Raw genomic sequence first — 22334 nt, forward strand, 5'->3', positions numbered from 1 at the left:
CTGTTTTTATTTCTAACCCTGAAAGCCCACACTTTTGTACGTATATTGCCAAGTTTTTATATAATTATATATTTATATAATTATTTTTATAAAGTGGTGTGTTTTGTGTATGATACTCACTTATGTTTTTTACAAGTCCGTACTGGTTTTTAACTGTAAATAAATCTGACTGACTGACATTGTGATCTCATCTTTGATTCAATAAACTACAAGATCCTTCAGCCGAATTTATGGCTCCATCTTTCAATCCAAAAACCAACCCACATTCCAAAGCTTTGACAGCTTCTCACTCAGAGACAGTTGTGGTGTCTTGTGGGAGGCCAGTCTCCATATTTCACTAGTTTAGATGCAAATTGTGTTCCAAAACTGAGATACAACCCAGTCTTCTAGGAGCCCCTGTTCACTTGACATTGTTTATGACCTGAGAATTCTAGTTAGAATAACAAATTGAAAATCCAATTTCAGCCCATTTCCTTTCAAGGCCAATATTAGTTAAAGATGACTTGTGTTTACACTAATATTTTTGTCCCAAGAACCTGATTTCTTGCCTGCTTTGTCCAATATACTTCAAACCAGATTAATTTCCATTCTGGAAGCCACTTATGTGCAGAAATTAGATGTTAACAAGTTATAAAAATTTGTACGCCCGCAAGAAATCAGAGCTTGGAAGGGATTTCGACGGCACGTTGCAAAATAGGGACATGTTGATCATCAAATTTCATGAACATTCTGTGTAGAAATGGTATTTATGTGTGGGAAAGTTACCATAAGAAGAAGTGGAGTGTATTCTGGTAATCTTTATTCTGACATTTTCCTTCCAAACACTCTCCAGAAAGCCCCCTTCACATCCCTGTTTCTCAAGCTGTAGATCAAAGGATTGAGCATGGGAGTTAAAACTCCGTACATTAAAGAGATGATCTTATCTTGATCGGAAGTAGATTTTGGTTGGGGTTTCACATACATGATCATAATAGTACCATAAAAGACACTGACCACAGTAAGGTGAGAACTACAGGTGGAGAAGGCTTTCTTGCGACCCTCTTTTGAGCGCATGAGTATTACAGCCCAGCCTATGCGCCCATATGTCACAACAATGAAGCCAAAGGGGGGTATTAGGAGAAAGAGGCTAGAAACATGCATGAAGAGCTCGCTGGTGTGTGTGTCAGAGCAGGCCAGTTTGAGGAATGATTGTAGCTCACATGCAAAATGGTTAATGACGTTTCGTCCACAGAAGTCAGTTGGCTGCAACAATACATTGATTAAGGTTGTCAGTGAGGAGAGGCCTAAAGATGCAACCACTAAACTGATGCAAAATTTCCAGCTCATGATCTGCATATAATGGAGTGGTTGGCAGATAGATGCAAAGCGGTCATACGCCATGATGGCCAGAAGGACACATTCCGTTGCAACAAGTAATAGACCAACATACATCTGAACCAAGCATCTGTAGAACGAGATGGTGGGCCTGTAAAAGAAACAGTTGACCTGGATCTCAGGAAGTGCATTGTTGGCGAGGATGAGGTCTACAGAGGAGAGGACGCAAAGAAAGAAATACATGGGTGTATGAAGATGGGAATCTGCAATAATCAATATGACAATGAGGCCGTTCCCAAAAAGGCTGATGAGATAGGCCATCAAGAGAAAGAAAAAGAACACAGCCTGTGCTCTGGGGTGCTCGGATAGCCCAATCAAGATGAATTCAGTCACCCTTGTCTCATTTGGAGATCCCATGACGTTCCTTGCCCTAGCTGGGAAAAGAAGAATGAGATGGGTTAGAAGTGGCACCACCAGACTTTTGCTTATCCATAAAATGTTGAAGTGTTACCAGAACTGCTATTTTAAGGGGAAATTAGCAAGCAGTTTGGCTTAAGTTAGTGCAGATCTTTACCAATGTATACCAGAGTCCGAACTTCCGGATTGCTCACGCAATAAACAGGCGGCAACTAATCAATACAAAACGTGTTTACTAGTATGTTGCATAAGCCTACAATAACACAAACATACAAGAGACATACAAGGGCTAAGAAAGAAACATTAGAAAAATAGAGTCGTTTGCATTTGCAGGTACCCACTTGAGATCGATGGAACGGGGTGATACTTCACCTGATCACGGCGAGAAGCAGGGATGGTAGCAACGAAGAGGGGCAATATCTAATGCCTGCACTAGATACGCAGAGTGACGGTTGGGGTCGGTAGAGGAATGGCGCACACCTCATGGCAGGCAGAGCCTGCTTAAGTACCCAAAAATGTACCCTGAGGTGGGGGCCTTTGGGGTGGTTCTTAGGAGGGGAAACAAAACCTTGATGGCTCTATAACTACAGCTAATGGGCCACTTTAGGGTCTGAATGTATGATTGTGACACCTTAGGAAGAGGGGACAAAGGAAGGGAGGGGAGTGCTGGGCGGGTTGATCAGATCTGTCAGGAAGCTGGAGTAGTCTTGATGGAATCTGCCTGGAATGCGATGGCTGTATTGATATGCGTCCATTAGGCATTCTGGACAGTTGGCACATAGTTCCCGTCTCAGGGTGGCTTCCAGCGATATGCATATCAGGGCGAGGCTGGACTCCGTGAATGGGACAGGAGCCTGGCCTTGGAATGGCAGCCTCAGAACAAACTGTCCATGGTGACTCTCTGCTGCCTGGGAACATGGCTTCTCCCCTGGTCTGCATCGTGAGCTGGCTAGCAGGCTGCCCAGTGGCGGGGGCAGACTCAGTGGCTGTCCTGCAAGGAGCTCCCCGTTGGAACTGACCAGGGGGTGCCTGGCCAGGCTCGCGGGGGGTCCCTCCGGCTGGCACTGTGCTGTTAGTGGCATGGTTCTGGGCCCAGGTGGGGTTTGTGCCCAAGGAGGCAGGAAACAGGCATTGGCAACACAGTCCATAACAGCGGAGAGGCAGGGGGGCAAGCATAGGCAACGCTGCCCTTAACAGAGTTCTTGGCAGAGTCTTAGAACAGCAAAGTAGGAAGCCGATATAGTCCATAGCAGACTCCATAACTGGGGGGCGGGGTCACTGGCAACAGAAGTATTTTCATGAGTTCTAGTCTTTGGGAATCTATATGCTTCCTACATTGCGTTGTTACCCCTACCAAAGTCCCTGAGGTTTAAGTACAACTGAAGTTAAGGTTATCAGCTAAATGCATGCAAACCAGACTCTCAACTGGGGCTATGACAAAAGATATTAATGACTTTTTATCCTGGTCCTATATTCAGATTCAGGCTTGAGCTCATTTCCCACAGGCTTATTTGGGTGTAAAGCTGAATCAAAATGGCTCACACATTGGGAATTGGCCTTGATACAGCATTCAATAAGACTGTATTCAATATTGAGATTCCCTTACTTGTTTGATCTGTCTTTAAACAGATGATGAACAAACAGTGAGTTCCACATTGATATCAATGCTACTGTGCTGCTGCTGTTATGTGAAATTTTAACTGGTTAATCGTGCTATACTGTTATTGTAGACGGTCCCAGGGAGAAAATGAGGGGAAAAGGACTAGGTGCGTTGGTCCAGAATCCAGGAACAAAGACACAATGACAATATTTTGTGGCTTTATTCATTAACTCAATTGGGGCTATATTTGTATAGTGATTTGCACAATCAAAACATTAAGCCCTTTCCCTTTTCACTGCAGATAGTTCGTAGGCAAGCCACTAGGCTGCCAGAATAGTTAGAAACTCACCCCTGTTCAAAGCTCGGCAGCATAGCAATGCTGTAGCTCAGAGAAAATCTGCGCCAAGAGATGGCAAGCCTCCTTATCCTTCCCATAGGATAAGCACATACCTGTCCCTCACCAAAACCCTGAATCTGTTCAACCACCATAACCCTGTTTCATTATCAGCTGTCCCAGGTGCTTGGCAAGACATCCTTAGACTTCGGGCAGCCAGCCCAGACTGTTCTTGCCATCCTTAGTTACACAACCTCTCCGATCCTTCAATGGATCAGTCCCAAAGTTAAACATCTCCCCCCTCAAGCAATATGAATGACAAGAAAAAGGCTCCTATGCCAGGCCAATTTGAGAAAGATGGAATGGGGATGGGAAAGAAGAGTATGGCAAGTGGGAAGGTTGTTTGCTCCAAGAACGTACAGCACTTATCCACACATTATTTCTGTTGGTAATGGTGTTTTGCTTACCTAGTGGTGTCCAAAGAGAAGACACGGTTCTTCAATGTGTATTTTTCATTCCAAAGTACAGCAACTAGGCTGCAAGAGAACTATTAGTACTAGCAGCCTAGCCTTCCTCTTCAAGGCCAGAGAAGTCATTTAAATCCAGCCCTCTTCTATGAGTATCTTACTAGTTCAAGGTGATCCTCAGAAAATACATTGGGTGTGTATGTTGTTAAAGTAACTGTTTCTGCCTAGAAACATCTCCGCTCTGCTCTGCCTATTCCTGGGAACTGTAGTCACTGGGCCAAGCTACACATGACGAAAGACACTTGCCTGGCAAGTAGATTGAGTGGAGGGCAAGTGAACAGGGAGAAATACACTTGCTGTTCAAGTGTCATTCGTCATGTGTAGCTTGGCCCACAGACTGTAGTCAGTAATTTTGCAGCTATCTGGCCCTTCAACCAACTGCAATGCTAGAGGTCCTCCTGGAATATGACACAGAATTTGTAAAGAGAACTCCTGGGAAATCACTTCAAATAAGTAGTGTAGACTCAAAGTTTAATGACTATTTCCTCTGATTTAAACTTTAAGAACTCTATGGGGAATGAGGGAGTAAGGAACAGTTTGGTAAATATTTCAGTTCTTACTGTGATCTGTTTAAGTGGCCTCAGTCATTATCAATATGAGAATTAAGCCTATATCTAAGAGCCCCGTGGTGTAGTAAGAGCCCCATGGTGCAGAGTGTAAGCTGCAGTACTGCAGCCCAAGCTCTGCTGGCGGAAGCTGGGTTCAGGTAGCTGGGTTCAAGGTTGACTGAGGGCCAAGCTACACATGACGAATGACACTTGAATGGCAATTGTATTCCTCCCTGTTCACTTGCCCTCCACTCAATCCACTTGCCGTTCAAGTGTCATTCGTCATGTGTAGCTTGGCCCAATGAGGGAGCATTTGACCTGCTCATTGGCTGTTTTAAATGTTGGTCATTTGCATATTCCTGAACATTCTTTTCTGTTTGAAAACAGCAGTTGTCTCGCTGCCCATCAACTGAGGGCCAAGCTACACATGGCGAATGACACTTGAACGGCAATTGTATTCCTCCCTGTTCACTTGCCCTCCACTCAATCCACTTGCCGTTCAAGTGTCATTCGTCATGTGTAGCTTGGCCCTCAGCCTTCCATCCTTCCGAGGTTGGTAAAATGAGTCCCCAGTTTCCTGGGGGTAAAGTGTAGATGACTGGGGAAGGCAATGGTAAACCACCCCGTAACAAAAAGTCTTCCAAGAAAACTTTGTGATGCAACATCCCTCCATGGGTCAGTAATGACTTGTTGCTTGCACAGGGGACTACCTTTACCTTTTACCAGTCATCATCAATACGAGAATTAGACCTACATATGTGGCCAATCCTGTGATACTTAATTTGAACACTGGAGCCATGGACAGACAAGACAGCTCTTTCTGGAAATGTGATAAAAGCCAAAGTTTTAAAATATACCTGAAAAACACCTTATCAATATTTTCTGAGTATGTCAGTACATGACATCTGATTGCGTTGATGTAGAACCTGTACTGTGGACAAGAGGCTATTGTCAGGACAGAATATAGGGAAACAAAATGGTTTCCATTTGGCAAACTTGTCAAAAGACGTATATTTTCTCCATATCTGTTCAACCTATATGCAGAACATATAGGGAAAGCTGGATTAGATTTAGAAGATGCTGGAGTGAAAATTCATGGAAGGAACATTTGAGGTATGCAGATGACACCATGTTACTGGCAGAAAATAATGAAGGTTTGAAATAACTATTGATGAAGATTAAAGGAGAAAGTGCCAAAGCAGGGTTACAGCTGAGCATCAAGAAGACAAAAGTAACAACTACTGAAGGCTGATAATGAAGAAACAAAGTGTTAAAATTTTTCTATTCCTTGGGGATAGAGAATTGGAAGAGCAGTCATGAGAGAACTTGAAAAGATCCTTAAAGATAAGCATGTCTTTTTGGGGACCAAGATCAAGAAAATCCACACTAGGCTATTCACCATTACTATGTACAGGTGCGAGAATTAGACACAGAAGAAAGATGACAGGAAGAAAATTAATTCATTTGAAATGTGGTGCTGGAGGAGAGTTTTGCAAATACCATGGACAACCAAAAAGTCAAATAAGTGGGTTCTAGATCAAATCAAGCCTGAATTCTCCCTAGAAGCTAAAATGACATGACAGAGGCTTACTTACTATTTGAAATGTGGTGCTGGAGGAGAGTTTTGCAGTTACCGTGGATGGCCGAAAAGACAAATAAGATCAAACATCAAATCTAGCCTGAATTCTCCCTAGATGATGAGACACAAGCTATCTTACTTTGGCCACATTGTTACCCTAAAAGGGGGGGCTTCTTGTGAATTGGGGGTATTAATATACAAGGAGAAGCAGTGAAAGGGGGCAACCGGGAAGTCTCCACAAATGTATACCAGGGTCATTTCCTCAGAGAACTCTCTGAAAGAACCAGGCAGAAATTCAAAAGGAATGGTTTTTATTAAAGGAGCAGTAAAGGCAAATGTACAGGAACTCACACACAGCATACATACAGCGCTAATAGAAAACAGGGAGGAAAGGGAAAGAGGAATTGGGATGGAGTGATATTTACCAGTTCTGAAGGGAGGGATGGTCAGGATGGTAGCCAGGGTGGCCAGTGTCTCACAGAAGGGGAAGAGAGGGCTCAGACATAATCTGAAGGTATGTGGATGGGTCCAGAACAGACACACAGTTTAGGGCTTGTAGCAGCCCAATCATAAAGCAAAATGTGTCCTGAAGCAAAACTGACATCTCTGCCTTAGAGACAAAGGCTTGATGGCTTGTCCAAAGGTATGGACAAGAAGTTAGGAGAGGCTTAATGGCTCTACCTGAGAGAAGCAAAAGGTGTAAATGGGGATTAATGACCTTGCAATTGCCCGACGGGAAAAGCCATCAAACTTCCTGAATAGCTCAGATTAGGAAAGGAGGGTAGGGGGAGGTACAGAAGAGTGTTGATGAGATATGCAGGAATTCCTGGAAGACCTCTTTAGTTTTACTTAAGTGATTCTGCAGGGTGGGGAGGGGCAGTTAGTCAGCCAGACACACCTCTGGAAATTTTCCAACTCCAGCCAGGCAGTGGAGGAAGGGGCTTGTGATATTTCATATTCATAACCTGCCCTTTCAATAAGGAGAAGGGATAGGGCTGCTAACGACATCATGAGAAAGCAAGACTCCCTGGAAAAGACTATAATGTCAGGAAAAGAGGAAGGCAGAAGGAAAAGTGGAAGATCCAAAATGAGATGGCTTGACTCAATACTGGAGGCCACGTCCTCTGGTTTGCAATGTCTGAACAGGGCTGTTAATAATAGTAATAGTAATAGTAATAGTAATAGTAATAGTAATAGTAATAGTAATAGTAATAGTAATAGTAATAGTAATAGTAACATCCAATTTATATCCCATCCTTCAGGACAACTTAAAACTCACATAGGGCCAAGCTACACATGACGAATAACACTTGAATGGCAAGTGGATTGAGTGGAGGGCAAGTGAACAGGGAGAAATACACTTGCTGTTCAAGTGTCATTCGTCACTTGTAGCTTGGCCCTCGGAGTGGTTTACAAAGTATGCTATTATTATCCCCACAACAATCACCCTGTGAGGTGGGTGGGGATGAGAGAGCTCTGAAAGAGCTGTGACTTGCCCAAGGTCACCCAGCTGGCTTCAAGTGGATAAGTGGGGAATCAAACCTGGCTCTTCAGATTAGAGTCCTGTCACTTTTAACCACTACACCAAACATGTTGGCAGTCTCTCATTTACAGGGTCACCATACATTGGAAGCAACTTGACGGCTCATAACACACACACAGTCAATCCGAAGAAAGCAAGAGAAAAAACTACATTTCCAAATTCTCTTTATTTGTTGATTAACAGGAAAGGATAATAATCTCAGGGCCAAGCTACACATGACGAATGACATTTGAACAGCAAATGTATTTCTCCCTGTTCACTTGCCCTCCACTCAATCCACTTGCTGTTCAAGTGTCATTCGTCATGTGTAGCTTGGCCCTCAGTGATTTGCAAGTGAAAGAATAAAATATAATTCTCGCTCCTTACACTCTTTTTAGTTGTGATGTGATCTCATCTTTAATTCAATAAACTGCAAGGTCCTTCAGCCGAAGTCATGGCTCCATCTTCCAATCCAAGAACTAATTTATATTCCAAAGCTTTGTGTGCTTCCTAGAGACAGATGCAGCATCTTGTGGCAGGCCAGTCTCCATATTTCATTAGTTTAGATGCAAACTGTGTTCCAACATGGAAATTAGGAGTGTCCACCCAAAAAGATTCAGGATTCAGGTATTTAAGCCACTTCAGAAAGCTTCAGTAGAGCAGCAGCAGCTGCAGCACTTTTCTTGCTGTTTGCAAAGAAAAGCGCTCCTTTCAAGCTTCCTGGCACTTTTTTTTACTCAATGGGAGGGGGTAGGAGGGAGTTGTAGTGAGTCACTCACTACAACCCCCTCATCCCCTCTCCCATTGGGTAAAAAAAGGTGGTGGAAAGCTTGAAAGAAGCACTTTTCTTGCTGCTTGATCTGAAGCTTTCGGAAAGCTTTGCTTCGGTATTTCCAAATCTGCTCAGCAACAAATCAATGAAATACCGAATCATTCCTATTCGGTCCTGAATCAGGAACCCAAAGCGCACACCCCTAATTGAAAAGAAACCCAGTGTTCTGGGATCCCCAGTTCACTTGACATTGTTTATGATGTGAGAATTCTGGTCAGAACAACAGATTGAAAAGTCAATTTCAACCCTATTTTGTTTCAAGGCTAATATTAGTTGAAGATGACTTGTTTTTACACTAACATTTTTGTCCCAGGAACCTGATTTCTTGCCTGTTTCATCCAGTATACTTCAAACCAAATTAATTTCCATTATAGAAGCCATTATGTGAAGAAATTAGCTGTTATCTCAACAAGTTATAAAAATTTGTCCATGTTTATACACAGCAAGAAATCAGAGCTTGGAAGGGATTTTGACGGCACATTGCAAAATAGGGACATGTTGATCATCACATTTAATGAACATTCTATATAGAAATGGTATTTATGGGTGGAAAAGTTACCATAAGAAGAAGTGGAGTGTATTCTGGTAATCTTTATTCTGACGTTTTCCTTCCAAATACTCTCCAGAAAGCCCCCTTCACATCCCTGTTTCTCAAGCTGTAGATCAAAGGATTGAGCATGGGAGTTAAAACTCCGTACATTAAAGAGATGATCTTATCTTGATCGGAAGTAGATTTTGGTTGGGGTTTCACGTACATGATCATGATTGTACCATAAAAGACACCGACCACAACAAGGTGAGAACTACAGGTGGAGAAGGCTTTCTTGCGACCCTCTTTTGAGCGCATGAGTATTACAGCCCAGCCTATGCGCCCGTATGTCACGACAATGAAGCTAAAGGGGGGTATTAGGAGAAAGAAGCTGGCAACATGCATGAAGAGCTCACTGGTGTGTGTGTCAGAGCAGGCCAGTTTGAGGAACGATTGTACCTCGCATGCAAAATGGTTAATGACATTTCGTCCACAGAAGTCAGTTGGCTGCAACAGTATGTAGATCAGAGTTGTCAGTGAGGAAAGGCCTAAAGCTGCAGCCACTAAACTGATGCAAAATCTCCAGCTCATGATCTGCATATAATGGAGTGGCTGGCAAATAGCTGCAAAGCGGTCATACGCCATGATGGCCAGAAGGACACATTCCGTTGAGACAAGTAATAGACCAACATACATCTGAACCAAGCATCTGTAGAAGGAGATGGTGGGCCTGTAAAAGAAACAGTTGACCTGGATCTCAGGAAGTGCATTGTTGGAGAGGATGAGGTCTACAGAGGAGAGGACGCAAAGAAAGAAATACATGGGTGTATGAAGATGGGAATCTGCAATAATCAATATGACGATGAGGCCATTCCCCAAAAGGCTGATGAGATAGGCCATCAAGAGAAAGAAAAAGAACACAGCCTGTGCTCTGGGGTGTTCGGATAGCCCAATCAAGATGAATTCAGTCACCCTTGTCTCATTTGGAGATCCCATGACGTTCCTTGCCCTAGCTGGGAAAAGAAGAATGAGATGGGTTAGAAGTGGCACTGCCAGACTTTTGCTTATCCATAAAATGTTGATGAGGGATATCTCATCCTAGTCTCTGAGAATTATATGTCTCCTACTATCCAGTGTATTGTAAGCCCCACTGAAGTCACTGAGGCTTACATGCATCTAATGTTAAGGTTATCAACATTGGTAGGGCCTTATTTTCAGATTATTTTCCCATTCCACAGAAAAGTGCTACATTTAAAGAATTAATAAACATCTGAAATAACTCTCTCTCTATTGACATCTCACACACCTTCCTAAGGAAGTGAAATAATTTTAACATCTGTCTTGTACGCCTTTCAAGACATTCATTCTACCTTTAAAAAGATCCAAGTGGGTGGATGAGTTTGTCTGAAGCAATAGAAAAGAGCAAGAGTCCAGTAGCACTTATAAGACTAACAAAATGTGTGGTAGGTAGAGCTTTTGTGAGCCACTGCTCACTTCTTCACTTCTTTAGGTATCTGAAAAAGTGAATTGTGGCTCATGAAAGCTCTACCCTACCACACATTTTGTTAGTTTTATAGGTGCTACCGGACTCTTCCTGTTTTCTACTGCCTTAAAAAGTACAGTACTTGGCTGATATGAAACATTTGCAAAGATTGAGATTCCCTTACTATTTGATTTGTCTTTAAACAGATGATGAATAAAAGTTCCACATGCTACTCTGCTTGCAGCTAAGTGTTATGTGAAATTTTGACTGGTTAGTTGTGCTATACTGTTATTGTAGACGGTCCCAGGGAGAGAAGAGGGGGAAAGGACTAGGTGCATTGGTCCAGAATCCAGGAACAAAGACCCAATGAGAATATTTTGTGGCTTTATTTAATAACGCAATGGTGCCTATATTTATATAGTGATTTGCACAATCAAAACATTAAGCCCTTTTATTTTCACTGTAGATAGTCTGTAGGCAAGCTGTGATGCTACCAGCATAGTTGGAAATTCACCCCAGTTCAAAGCATGGCAGCATAGCTATGCTGTAGCTCAGAGAAAATCTGCACCATGATTTGATGAAGAGAACTGTGGTTCTCGAAAGCTTATGCTACAGTAAAGTTGGTTAGTCTTAAAGGACTCTTTTCTATTTTGCACCAAGAGGTGCCAAGCCTCCTTATCCTTTGCTCTGGGTAAGAACTTATCACTCCCTCACCAGCACCCTAAATCTGTTCAGTCATAACTCCTTTTCATGATCAGCTGTCCTGGGTGCTTGGCAAGACATCTTTAGACTTTGGGCAGCAAGCCTGGACTGTTCCTGCCATTGTTAGTTGCAATAACCTCTCTGATCCTTCAATGGCTGAGGGCCAAGCTACACATGACGAATGACACTTGAATGGCAAGTGTATTTCTCCCTGTTCACTTGCCCTCCACTCAATCCACTTGCCGTTCAAATGTCATTCGTCATGTGTAGCTTGGCCCTATGTGTCCAAGTGGAAATCAGGATCAGACCTCAACGCACCAAAGAAAATAATAACAGCATTCGATTTATATACCGCCCTTCTGGATGACTTAACATCTACTCAAAACGGTTTACAACATGTTATTATTATCCCCACAACAACAAACACCCTCTGAGGTGAGTGGGGTTGAGAGAGCTCCGAAAAGCTATGACTGACCAAAGGTCACCCAGCTGGCTTCAAGCGGAGGAGTGGGGAATCAAACCCGGTTCTCCAGATTAGAGTCCCGTGCTCTTAACCACTACACCAAAGTGGCTCTCAAAATACCAATGTACAGCATTTATCTATACATTGCTTCTGGGTTTTGCTTACCTAATGATGTCCAAAGAGAAGGCTGAAAACTTCTTCAATATGTATTCTTCTTTCCAAAGTGCTAAAAACAGGCTGTAAGAAATGCCTTGTTACTAGCAGCCTCGCCTTCCCTTTCAAGGCCAAGGAATTCGATCAAATCTTCTTTTCTATGAGTATCTCATGGTGCTTTTCACAAAATAACATTTGGGTTTTTTCCCCTCTAAATTAAATGTTCACAAATCCACATAGGCCTCCTAAATGAGACCAAGGAACAGACTAAAGAGAATGCTGAGAAGCTGAAGTTTCTTTTCAAGGTAGCTCTGGGAAAAGTTGCTGCTAATATGGAACATATGAGCAGATTTGCTCTTCTTCACCCTTGCGAGAAGAAAAGCTTTCCCTGTTCCTGGAGGCTGAAGATAATGATTTTGCAGGTACTTGGCCGTTGATCTACAAACTTCGATACTAGAAGTCCTCCTGGAATATGACTCAGAGGTCTTAATCTTAAACAGAACTCCTGGGGAATCACTTCAAATGAGTATTTTACATTCAAAGGTTATTATTTCACCACATTTAGATTTTAAGAACTCTATGGGGAATGAGGGAGTAAGGAATAGTTTGGTAAACATTGCCATTCCCACTGTGATCCATTTAGGGGGGCCCAGTCATCACCAACAGATCTCCTTGTTGCCAAATTTGTGGATACTGAAATCTGGACAGTGAAGCCAGGAGTATAATCTGTACATTTAAGAAATGGATACCCATGGGAATATCAGTGGCCATTGAGAAGGTTGCTAGGCAACCACGACATTATTGCCAGCCTTAAAACCTTGGCTTCTGTCAGTAAAAGGGAAGGGGAAGAGTCATTTCAAAGGCTATTTGGGTTCCCAGTCCAAGTCTGCACCCCTGCTTGTTGCCCTGGAGAAAGGCCTCATCAAAGCCAAGCAGCCTGTAGCTTAGATGAGCAGTGGTCAAGCCAAATTAAGCAAGAGCAAAAGTTACCTTACCATATCCCTTTAATTAGGTGATCAGCAGGAAACCATAGTCAATCTTAGCCATTAGCAGATGAAAGAATAAAACATATTTCCAGCTCCTTATGCCCTGTTTAGTTGTGATCTTATCTTTGATACAACAGACAGCAATGTTTTTCAGCAGAAGACGTGGCTCTGTCCTCTAATTCTAGGACCAATTTGTGTTCCCAAGCTTTGCTTATTTCTCACTTAGAGACTGTATATTCACATATTTCATTCGTGAAGATGCAAATTGGGTTCCAACCCCGAAATATAACCCAGAGTTCTGGGATCCACTGGTCACATGACTTTGTTTAAAATATGAGAATTCTAGTTAGAATCCAGAAATATAAAAAATCCCATTTCTGCACTATTTCCTTTCTAGGCCAATATTAGTTGTGTTTGCACTTATATTTTTCCCCAAGAACCTGACTATAATTTGATGGTATAATTTCCCACCCATTTTCTCCAATATAATTGAAAACAAATTAATTTCCATTATGGAAGCAAATTATCACTGCAATCCTATGCAGAATTACTCCAGTCTAAGCCCATTGATTTCAATGGGCTTAGAATGGAGTAACTCTGCATAGGAATGCAGTTAGAGATGGGCACGAACCAAAATAAGAACCAAAATTCATGACAAACCAGGCCGGTTCATGGTGCGCGAACCAGCGTTTCGTCAGATCCCATTTCTGACAAACCACTATGAACTTTAGGCTGGTTCGTTTGGTTCAGGGTTTTTTGGTTCGTCACTGCAGACAGCCTGATGCTGATCATTCAGTTTCCTGGGCAACAGGGGATGGACTTCCTGCAGACCTTCTGCTGACCCGAAAGTGACCCTCTGCTGGCCCGGAAGTGACCTTCTGCTGGCCCAGAAGTGACCTTCTGCTGACCTGGAAGTGATGCTTTTCTGACCTGGATGTGACATTTTCATGAACGAAATGAACCGGTTCACGAAGCAGGGGGGGCAGGTTCGCAAAAGTTCGAGGTTCGTGGAATTTGAAAAACCACGAACTACATGGTTCAGTTTTTTTCCAGTTCATGCCCATCTCTAATTGCAGTATATGAGAAGGCAATCAATGAGATCTCAATAAATTATAAAGATCTGTCCATGTTTGTAAGCAGCAAGAAATCACTGCTGGTAGGGGCTTTCCACTACACATTGTAAAATACAGATATGCTGATGATCACATTTGTGAAATTATTAGGCTTGCTAACCTCCAGGTAGGACCTGGAGATCTCCTGGACTTACAACTGATATTCAAACTACAAATATCAGCTCCCCTGGAGGAAATGGGAGTTTCAGAGGGGATCCCTGCTGGGCTCCCTCTCCAGGCTGTGCCGCCACATCTGCAGGAATTTTCCAACCAAGAGTTGGCAAATGTAGGAATTGCACATGATAGCAGAGAAATTGTTTTTATGTATGAAAAAATATTACTATACGAAAAAGCCAAGTGTTCCATGCTAATCTTTATTCTGATCTTTTCCTTCCAAACACTCTCCAGAAAGCCCCCTTCACGTCCCTGTTTCTCAAGCTGTAAATCAGGGGGTTGAGCATGGGAGTTAAAACCCCGTACATTAAAGAGATGACCTTATCTTGATCAGAAGAAGATTTTCGCTGGGGTTTCATGTACATGATCATGATTGTACCATAAAAGACACCGACCACAGCAAGGTGAGAGCTACAGGTGGAGAAGGCTTTCTTGCGACCCTCTTTTGAGCGCATGAGTATTACAGCCCAGCCTATGCGCCCGTATGTCACAACAATGAAGCCAAAGGGGGGTATTAGGAGAAAGAGGCTGACAACATGCATGAAGAGCTCACTGGTGTGTGTGTCAGAGCACGCCAGTTTGAGGAACGATTGTAGCTCACATGCAAAATGGTTAATGACATTTCGTCCACAGAATTCAGTTGGCTGCAACAGTATGTTGATCAGAGTTGTCAGTGCGGAAAAGCCTAAAGCTGCAGCCACTAAACTGATGCAAAATCTCCAACTCATGGTCTGCATATAATGAAGTGGCTGGCAGATAGCTGCAAAGCGGTCGTAGGCCATGATGGCCAGAAGGACACATTCCGTTGAGACAAGTAATAGACCAACATACATCTGAACCAAGCATCTGTAGAAGGAGATGGTGGGCCTGTAAAAGAAACAGTTGACCTGGATCTCAGGAAGTGCATTGTTGGAGAGGATGAGGTCTACAGAGGAGAGGATGCAAAGAAAGAAATACATGGGTGTATGAAGATGGGCATCTGCAATAATCAAAATGACGATGAGGCCATTCCCCAAAAGGCTGATGAGATAGGCCATCAAGAGAAAGAAAAAGAACACAGCCTGTGCTCTGGGGTGTTCGGATAGCCCAATCAAGATGAATTCAGTCACCCTTGTCTCATTTGGAGATCCCATGACGTTCCTTGCCCTAGCTGGGAAAAGAAGAATGAGATGGGTTAGAAGTGGCACTGCCAGACTTTTGCTTATCCATAAAATGTTGATGAGGGATATCTCATCCTAGTCTCTGAGAATTATATGTCTCCTACTATCCAGTGCATTGTAAGCCCCACTGAAGTCACTGAGGCTTACATGCATCTAATGTTAAGGTTATCAACATTGGTAGGGCCAAGCTACGGCCGTTTACACACACGTTAAATAATCCACTTTCAATATGCTTTAGTGCATATTTGTAACTGATTTTCCATGTGTGGAACAAAAAACCCACTTCTAAAGGATAACTAAAGTGCATTGAAAGTGCATTATTCAATGTGTGTGGAAACGGCCTTAAAGTGACGAATAACACTTGAACAGCAAGTGTATTTCTCCCTGTTCACTTGCCCTCCACTCAATCCACTTGCTGTTCGAGTGTCATTTGTCACTTGTAGCTTGGCCCTCAGTGACATGCAAACCAGACTATCAATTGGGCCATGATAATTACTTATCCATAAAATGTTTTTTTTTAATTTTTTTATTAAGAAAATGGGGATACAGAATAAGAAGGGATGGGGAGAGGGGAAAAAATTCAAATTAAATCATTCTAGTACATTGCACTGTTCAATCTAATATATTTCTTGTCACCTTAATATGTTTTGCAGATCAGCAATTTGTTTACAAATTTTTCCATTCATTTTAAATAACTTCCATAAAAGTCTTCATTTTTAGTAGATGCTAAATTTCTTCAGTCTTCTTTTGTATCCAACTGTAAAATGGGTCCCAAATGTACATTGTATTGTCCACGTCTCTCATCTTAGGGCCAAGCTATAAGCGACAAATGACACTTGAACGGCAAGTGTATTTCTCCCTGTTCACTTGCGCTCCACTCAATCCACTTGCCATTCAAGTGTCATTCGTCACTTGTAGCTTGGACCCTAGTCTCTGAGATTTATATGTCTCCTACTCTCCAGTGTATTGTAAGCCCCACTGAAGTCAATGAGGCTTAAGTGCATCTAATGTTAAGGTTATCAACATTGGTGGACTAAGTGACATGCAAACCAGACTATCAATTGGGGCCATGATAATAGATTTTAGTATTTAATACATATCATGTCATTTATCTTGGTCCTATATTTAGATTCAGGCTTGAACTCATTCCCCACAGGCTTATTTTGGTGTAAAGCTGTATCAAAATGTCTCACACATTGGGAATTGGCCTTGATACTGCATTCAATAAGACATAATAGCAGCAATGCCAAGAAATGATTGGGGGCCTTATTTTCAGATTATTTTCCCATTCCACAGAAAAGTGCTACATTTAAAGAATTAATAAACATCTGAAATAACCCTGTCTCTATTGACATCTCACACACCTTCCTAAGGAAGTGAAATAATTTTAATATCTGTCTTGTACGCCTTTCAAGACATTCAGTCTACCTTTAAAAAGATCCAAGTGGGTGGATGAGTTTGTCTGTAGCAATAGAAAAGAGCAAAAGTCCAGAAGCACTTATAAGACTAACAAAATGTGTGGTAGGTAGAGCTTTTGTGAGCCACTGCTCACTTCTTCACTTCTTTAGGTATCTGAAAAAGTGAATTGTGGCTCATGAAAGCTCTACCCTACCATACATTTTGTTAGTTTTATAGGTGCTACCGGACTCTTGCTGTTTTCTACTGCCTTAAAAAATACAGTGCTTGGCTGATATGAAACATTTGCAAATGTTGAGATTCCCTTACTATTTAATTTGTCTTTAAGCAGATGATGAACAAAAAGTGAGTTCCACGTTGATTCCCATGCTACTCTGCTGCAGCTACATGTTATGTGAAATTTTGACTGGTTAGTTGTGCTATACTGGTATTGTCGACGGTCCCAGGGAGACAGGGGGAAAGGACAAGGTGCATTGGTCCAGAATCCAGGAACAAACACCCAATGTGAATATTTTGTGGCTTTATTTATTAACTCAATGGTGCCTATATTTATATAGTGATTTGCACAATCAAAACATTAAGCCCTTTTCACTGTAGATAGTTTGTAGGCAAGCGGTGATGCTACCAGCATAGTTGGAAATTCACCCCTGTTCAAAGCTTGGCAGCATAGCAATGCTGTAGCTCAGAGAAAATCTGCACCAAGATCTGACGAAGGGAACTGTGGTTCTCAGAAGCTTATGCTACAGTAAAGTTGGTTAGTCTTAAAGGTACTACTGGACTTTTTCTATTTTGCACCAAGAGGTGCCAAGCCTCCTTATCCTTCACTCTGGATAAGAACTTATCACTCCCTCACCAGCACCCTAAATCTGTTCAGTCATAACTCCTTTTCATGATCAGCTGTCCTGGGTGCTTGGCAAGACATCTTTAGACTTTGGGCAGCAAGCCTGGACTGTTCCTGCCATCGTTAGTTACAACAATCTCTCCAATCTTTCAATGGATGAGTCTCCAAGTTAAAGATCTATGGCATCTAGCAATGTGAAGGAGGAGAAAAAGGCACCTAGGTCAGGCCAATTTGAAAAGGATGAAATGGGCCTGAGAAGGAAGAGGATGCTAGCCGGGTGGCTAGTTTGCTGCAAGTGAATAAAGAAGAACCAGACATGTCTGGCCAAAGAAATATCCTCTAAGTGTCCACTGGAAATCGGGATCAGACCTCAAAGCACCAAAGAAAATAACAACAGCATTCGATTTATATACCGCCCTTCAGGATGACTAAACATCTACTCAGAACCGTTTACAACGCATGTTATTATTATCCCCACAACAACAAACACCCTCTGAGGTGGGTGCAGTTGAGAGAGCTTGGAAAAGCTGTGACTGACCCAAGGTCACCCAGCTGGCTTCAAGTGGAGGAGTGGGGAATCAAACCCGGTTCTCCAGATTAGAGTCCCATGCTCTTATCCACTATACCAAAGTGGATCTCAGAATACCTCTTTGGATGTACAGCATTTATCCATCCATTGCTTCTGGGTTTTGCTTACCTAATGATGTCCAAAGAGAAGGCTGAAAACTTCTTCAATATGTATTCTTCTTTCAAAAGTGCTAAAATCAGGCTGTAAGAAATGCCTTGTTACTAGCAGCCTCGCCTTCCCTTTCAAGGCCAAGGAATTCGATCAAATCTTCTTTTCTATGCGTATCTCATGGTGCTCTTCACAAAATACCATTTGGGTTTTTTTCCTTCCTAAATTAAATGTTCACAAATCCACATAGCCTCCTAAATGAGACCAAGGAACAGACTAAAGAGAATGCTGAGAAGCTGATGTTTCTTTTCAAAGTAGCTCTGGGAAAAATTGCCAGTAGAGAACATATTAGCAGATTTGCTCTTCTTCACTCTTGCAAGAAGAAAAGCTTTCCCTGTTCCTGGAGGCTGAAGATAATGATTTTGCAGGTACTTGGCCGTTGATCTACAAACTTCGATACTAGAAGTCCTCCTGGAATATGACTCAGAGGTCTTAATCTTAAACAGAACTCCTGGGGAATCACTTCAAATGAGTCTTTTACATTCAAAGATTATCATTTCATCAGATTTAGATTTTAAGAACTCTATGGGGAATGAGAGAGTAAGGAATAGTTTGGTAAACATTGCCATTCCCACTGTGATCCATTTAGGGGGGCCCTGTCATCACCAATACATCTCCTTGTTGCCAAATTTGTGGATACTGAAATCTGGACATTGAAGCCAGCAGTATAATCTGTACATTTAAGAAATGGATACCCATGGGAATATCAGTGGCCATTGAGAAGGTTGCTAGGCAACCACAACATTATTGCCAGCCTTAAAACCTTGGCTTCTGTCAGTAAAAGGGAAGGGGAAGAGTCATTTCAAAGGCTATTTTGGTTCCCAGTCCACCTCTGCTCCCCTGCTTGCTGCCCTGGAGAAAGGCCTCATCAAAGCCAAGCAGCCTGTAGCTTAGATGAGCAGTGGTCAAGCCAAATTAAGCAAGAGCAAAAGTTACCTTACCATATCCCCTTTATTAGGTGATCAGCAGGAAACCATAGTGAATCTTAGCCATTAGCAGATGAAAGAATAAAACATATTTCCAGCTCCTTATGCCCTGTTTAGTTGTGATATCTTTGATACAATAGACAGCAATGTTTTTCAGCAGAAGACATGGCTCTGTCCTCTAATTCTAGAACCAATTTGTGTTCCAAAGTGTTGCTTATTTCTCACTGTATATTCACATATTTCATTCGTGAAGATGCAAATTAGGTTCCAACCCCGAAATATAACCCAGAGTTCTGGGATACACTGGTCACATGACTTTGTTTAAAATATGAGAATTCTAGTTAGAATCCAGAAATAGAAAAAATCCCATTTCTGCACTATTTCCTTTCTAGGCCAATATTAAAGTTGACTTGTGTTTGCACTTATATTTTTTTCCCAAGAGCCTTACTATAATTTAATGGTATAATTTCCCACCTATTTTCTCCAATATAATTGAAAACAAATTAATTTCCATTATGGAAGCAAATTATCACTGCAATCCTATGCAGAATTACTCCAGTCTAAGCCCATTGATTTCAATGGGCTTAGAATGGAGTAACTCTGCATAGGAATGCAGTTAGAGATGGGCACGAACCAAAATAAGAACCAAAATTCATGACAAACCAGGCCGGTTCATGGTTCGCGAACCAGCGGTTCATCAGATCCCATTTCTGACAAACCGCTATGAACTTTAGGCTGGTTTGTTTGGTTTGGGGTTTTTTGGTTCATCACTGCAGACAGCCTGATGCTGATCAATCAGTTTCCTAGGCAACAGGGGATGGACTTCCTGCAGACCTTCTGTTGGCCTGGAAGTGATTTTATGCTGGCCTGGAAGTGACCTTCCGCTGACCTGGAAGTGATGCTTTTCTGACCTGGATGTGACATTTTTATGAACCAAATGAACCGGTTCGTGAAGCAGGGGGGTCAGGTTTGCAAAAGTTCGTGGTTCATGGATTTTGACAAACCACGAACTACATGGTTCTTTTTTTCCCCAGTTCGTGCCCATCTCTAGTTGCAGTGTACGAGAAGGCAATCAATGGGATCTCAATAAATTATAAAGTTCTGTCCATGTTTGTAAGAAGCAAAAAATCACTGCTGGTAGGGGCTTTCCACTACACATTGTAAAATAAAGATATGTTGATTATCACATTGGTGAAACTATTAGGCTGCACTGTACAGTGATGCACTGTGACTTTAAACTGAAACAGATAAAGTGTGTAATTGGCTTGTGGTTCCCTTATGACATTGTTCTGTGAATAGCTTGATGGAGTCATGAGTGTTTAAATGAACTATGGTGACCATCCGGATAGACATTATTGCCTGATGAAGTAATACCTTACGAAACGGGTACTGAAAATTGCTGGCTAAAACCTGTAGCTGAAGGCTGCAGAATCTTTTGGGCTCCAGCACACACTTCGTCTTCTGGACTTGGAGGCCACCTTTGGGCCATTGTGCAATATACTTGGATATTAATTCTCATAGACTCATCTATCTTTGTGCTTGAGGACTTGGCTACAGTTGTTCATTAAATGTTATAGGAATTATTTGTATAGCACTGAGCACTGTTGCACCTTGAATTAATATAAATACAAAAAAAATATTTAAAATCATTTATTGAAAATTGTGACCATGTACTTCCTATATACCAGTGTTTTTGGTTGTGTCCACAACCTCCAAGTAGGACCTGGAGATCTCCTGGACTTACAACTGATATTCAAACTACACATATCAGTTCCCCTGGAGGAAATGGGAGTTTCAGAGGGGATCCCTGCTGGGCTCCCTCTCCAGGATGTGCCGCCACATCTGCAGGAATTTTCCAACCAAGAGTTGGCAAATGTAGGAATTGCACATGATAGCAGAGAAATTGTTTTTATGTATGAAAAAATATTACTATACGAAAAAGCCAAGTGTTCCATGCTAATCTTTATTCTGATCTTTTCCTTCCAAACACTCTCCAGAAAGCCCCCTTCACGTCCCTGTTTCTCAAGCTGTAAATCAGGGGGTTGAGCATGGGAGTTAAAACCCCGTACATTAAAGAGATGACCTTATCTTGATCAGAAGAAGATTTTCGCTGGGGTTTCATGTACATGATCATGATTGTACCATAAAAGACACCGACCACAGCAAGGTGAGAGCTACAGGTGGAGAAGGCTTTCTTGCGACCCTCTTTTGAGCGCATGAGTATTACAGCCCAGCCTATGCGCCCGTATGTCACAACAATGAAGCCAAAGGGGGGTATTAGGAGAAAGAGGCTGACAACATGCATGAAGAGCTCACTGGTGTGTGTGTCAGAGCACGCCAGTTTGAGGAACGATTGTAGCTCACATGCAAAATGGTTAATGACATTTCGTCCACAGAAGTCAGTTGGCTGCAACAGTATGTTGATCAGAGTTGTCAGTGCGGAAAAGCCTAAAGCTGCAGCCACTAAACTGATGCAAAATCTCCAGCTCATGGTCTGCATATAATGAAGTGGCTGGCAAATAGCTGCAAAGCGGTCATACGCCATGAAGGCCAGAAGGACACATTCCGTTGAGACAAGAAACAGGCCAATGTACATCTGGATGAGACATTTATAGAAGGAGATGGCGGGCCTATAAAGGAAGCAGTTGACCAAGATCTCAGGAAGTATATTGTTGGTGAGTAGGGGTGTGCAAGCCAAAAATTTTCGGCTATAGCCGAAAGTAGAAAGCCGAAAGAAGATTCTCTATCGTTAAAGCCGAAAGCCGAAACAAGAATCTCTTTCGGCTTTCGACTTTCGGGATTCTTTCGGCATTATTTCGGCATTCTTTCGGCTTTTTTCTATGGGAAAATGCCTCCGTCTTCCAGGACGCCTGGAGGAGGCATTTTCCCACCGAATAAGCCCAAAATTGGTGGGGACCTTCCTCTAACCCTTCTCTAACAACCACCCAAGTTTCAGACAGATTGGACTTTGGGGGGCCAT

The 22334-nt window shown here is 42.3% G+C and overlaps 4 protein-coding genes across 4 annotated transcripts; all 4 read right to left on the reverse strand.

Annotated features, from left to right (window-relative positions):
- Positions 1–798: 798 nt before the first annotated feature.
- Positions 799–1731, reverse strand: LOC129346469 (olfactory receptor 13H1-like). The gene has a single exon (XM_055003820.1). The coding sequence runs from the start codon at positions 1729–1731 to the stop codon at positions 799–801; it is 933 nt and encodes a 310-aa protein (XP_054859795.1).
- A 7534-nt stretch (positions 1732–9265) lies between these two features.
- Positions 9266–10198, reverse strand: LOC129346470 (olfactory receptor 13H1-like). The gene has a single exon (XM_055003821.1). It carries the CDS (start codon positions 10196–10198, stop codon positions 9266–9268), a length of 933 nt encoding a protein of 310 aa, XP_054859796.1.
- Positions 10199–14475: 4277 nt separating this feature from the next.
- Positions 14476–15408, reverse strand: LOC129346471 (olfactory receptor 13H1-like). Its single transcript, XM_055003822.1, has one exon. The coding sequence runs from the start codon at positions 15406–15408 to the stop codon at positions 14476–14478; it is 933 nt and encodes a 310-aa protein (XP_054859797.1).
- A 5909-nt stretch (positions 15409–21317) lies between these two features.
- On the reverse strand, positions 21318–22019 carry LOC129346473 (olfactory receptor 13H1-like; the record flags this gene model as incomplete). Its single annotated transcript, XM_055003823.1, has 1 exon — positions 21318–22019. A coding segment is annotated over one exon (702 nt), but the record flags the coding sequence as incomplete, so codon positions are not given.
- Between the last annotated feature and the right edge of the window lie 315 nt (positions 22020–22334).

This window comes from Eublepharis macularius, chromosome 19 (assembly GCF_028583425.1).
Source record: "Eublepharis macularius isolate TG4126 chromosome 19, MPM_Emac_v1.0, whole genome shotgun sequence".
NCBI classification, from domain to species: domain Eukaryota; kingdom Metazoa; phylum Chordata; class Lepidosauria; order Squamata; family Eublepharidae; genus Eublepharis; species Eublepharis macularius.

Excerpts from the sequence above, each read along its gene's own strand:
- LOC129346469 (XM_055003820.1), bottom strand. The coding sequence starts at position 1,731 with ATGGGATCTCCAAATGAGACAAGGGTGACTGAATTCATCTTGATTGGG.
- LOC129346470 (XM_055003821.1), bottom strand. The coding sequence starts at position 10,198 with ATGGGATCTCCAAATGAGACAAGGGTGACTGAATTCATCTTGATTGGG.
- LOC129346471 (XM_055003822.1), bottom strand. The coding sequence starts at position 15,408 with ATGGGATCTCCAAATGAGACAAGGGTGACTGAATTCATCTTGATTGGG.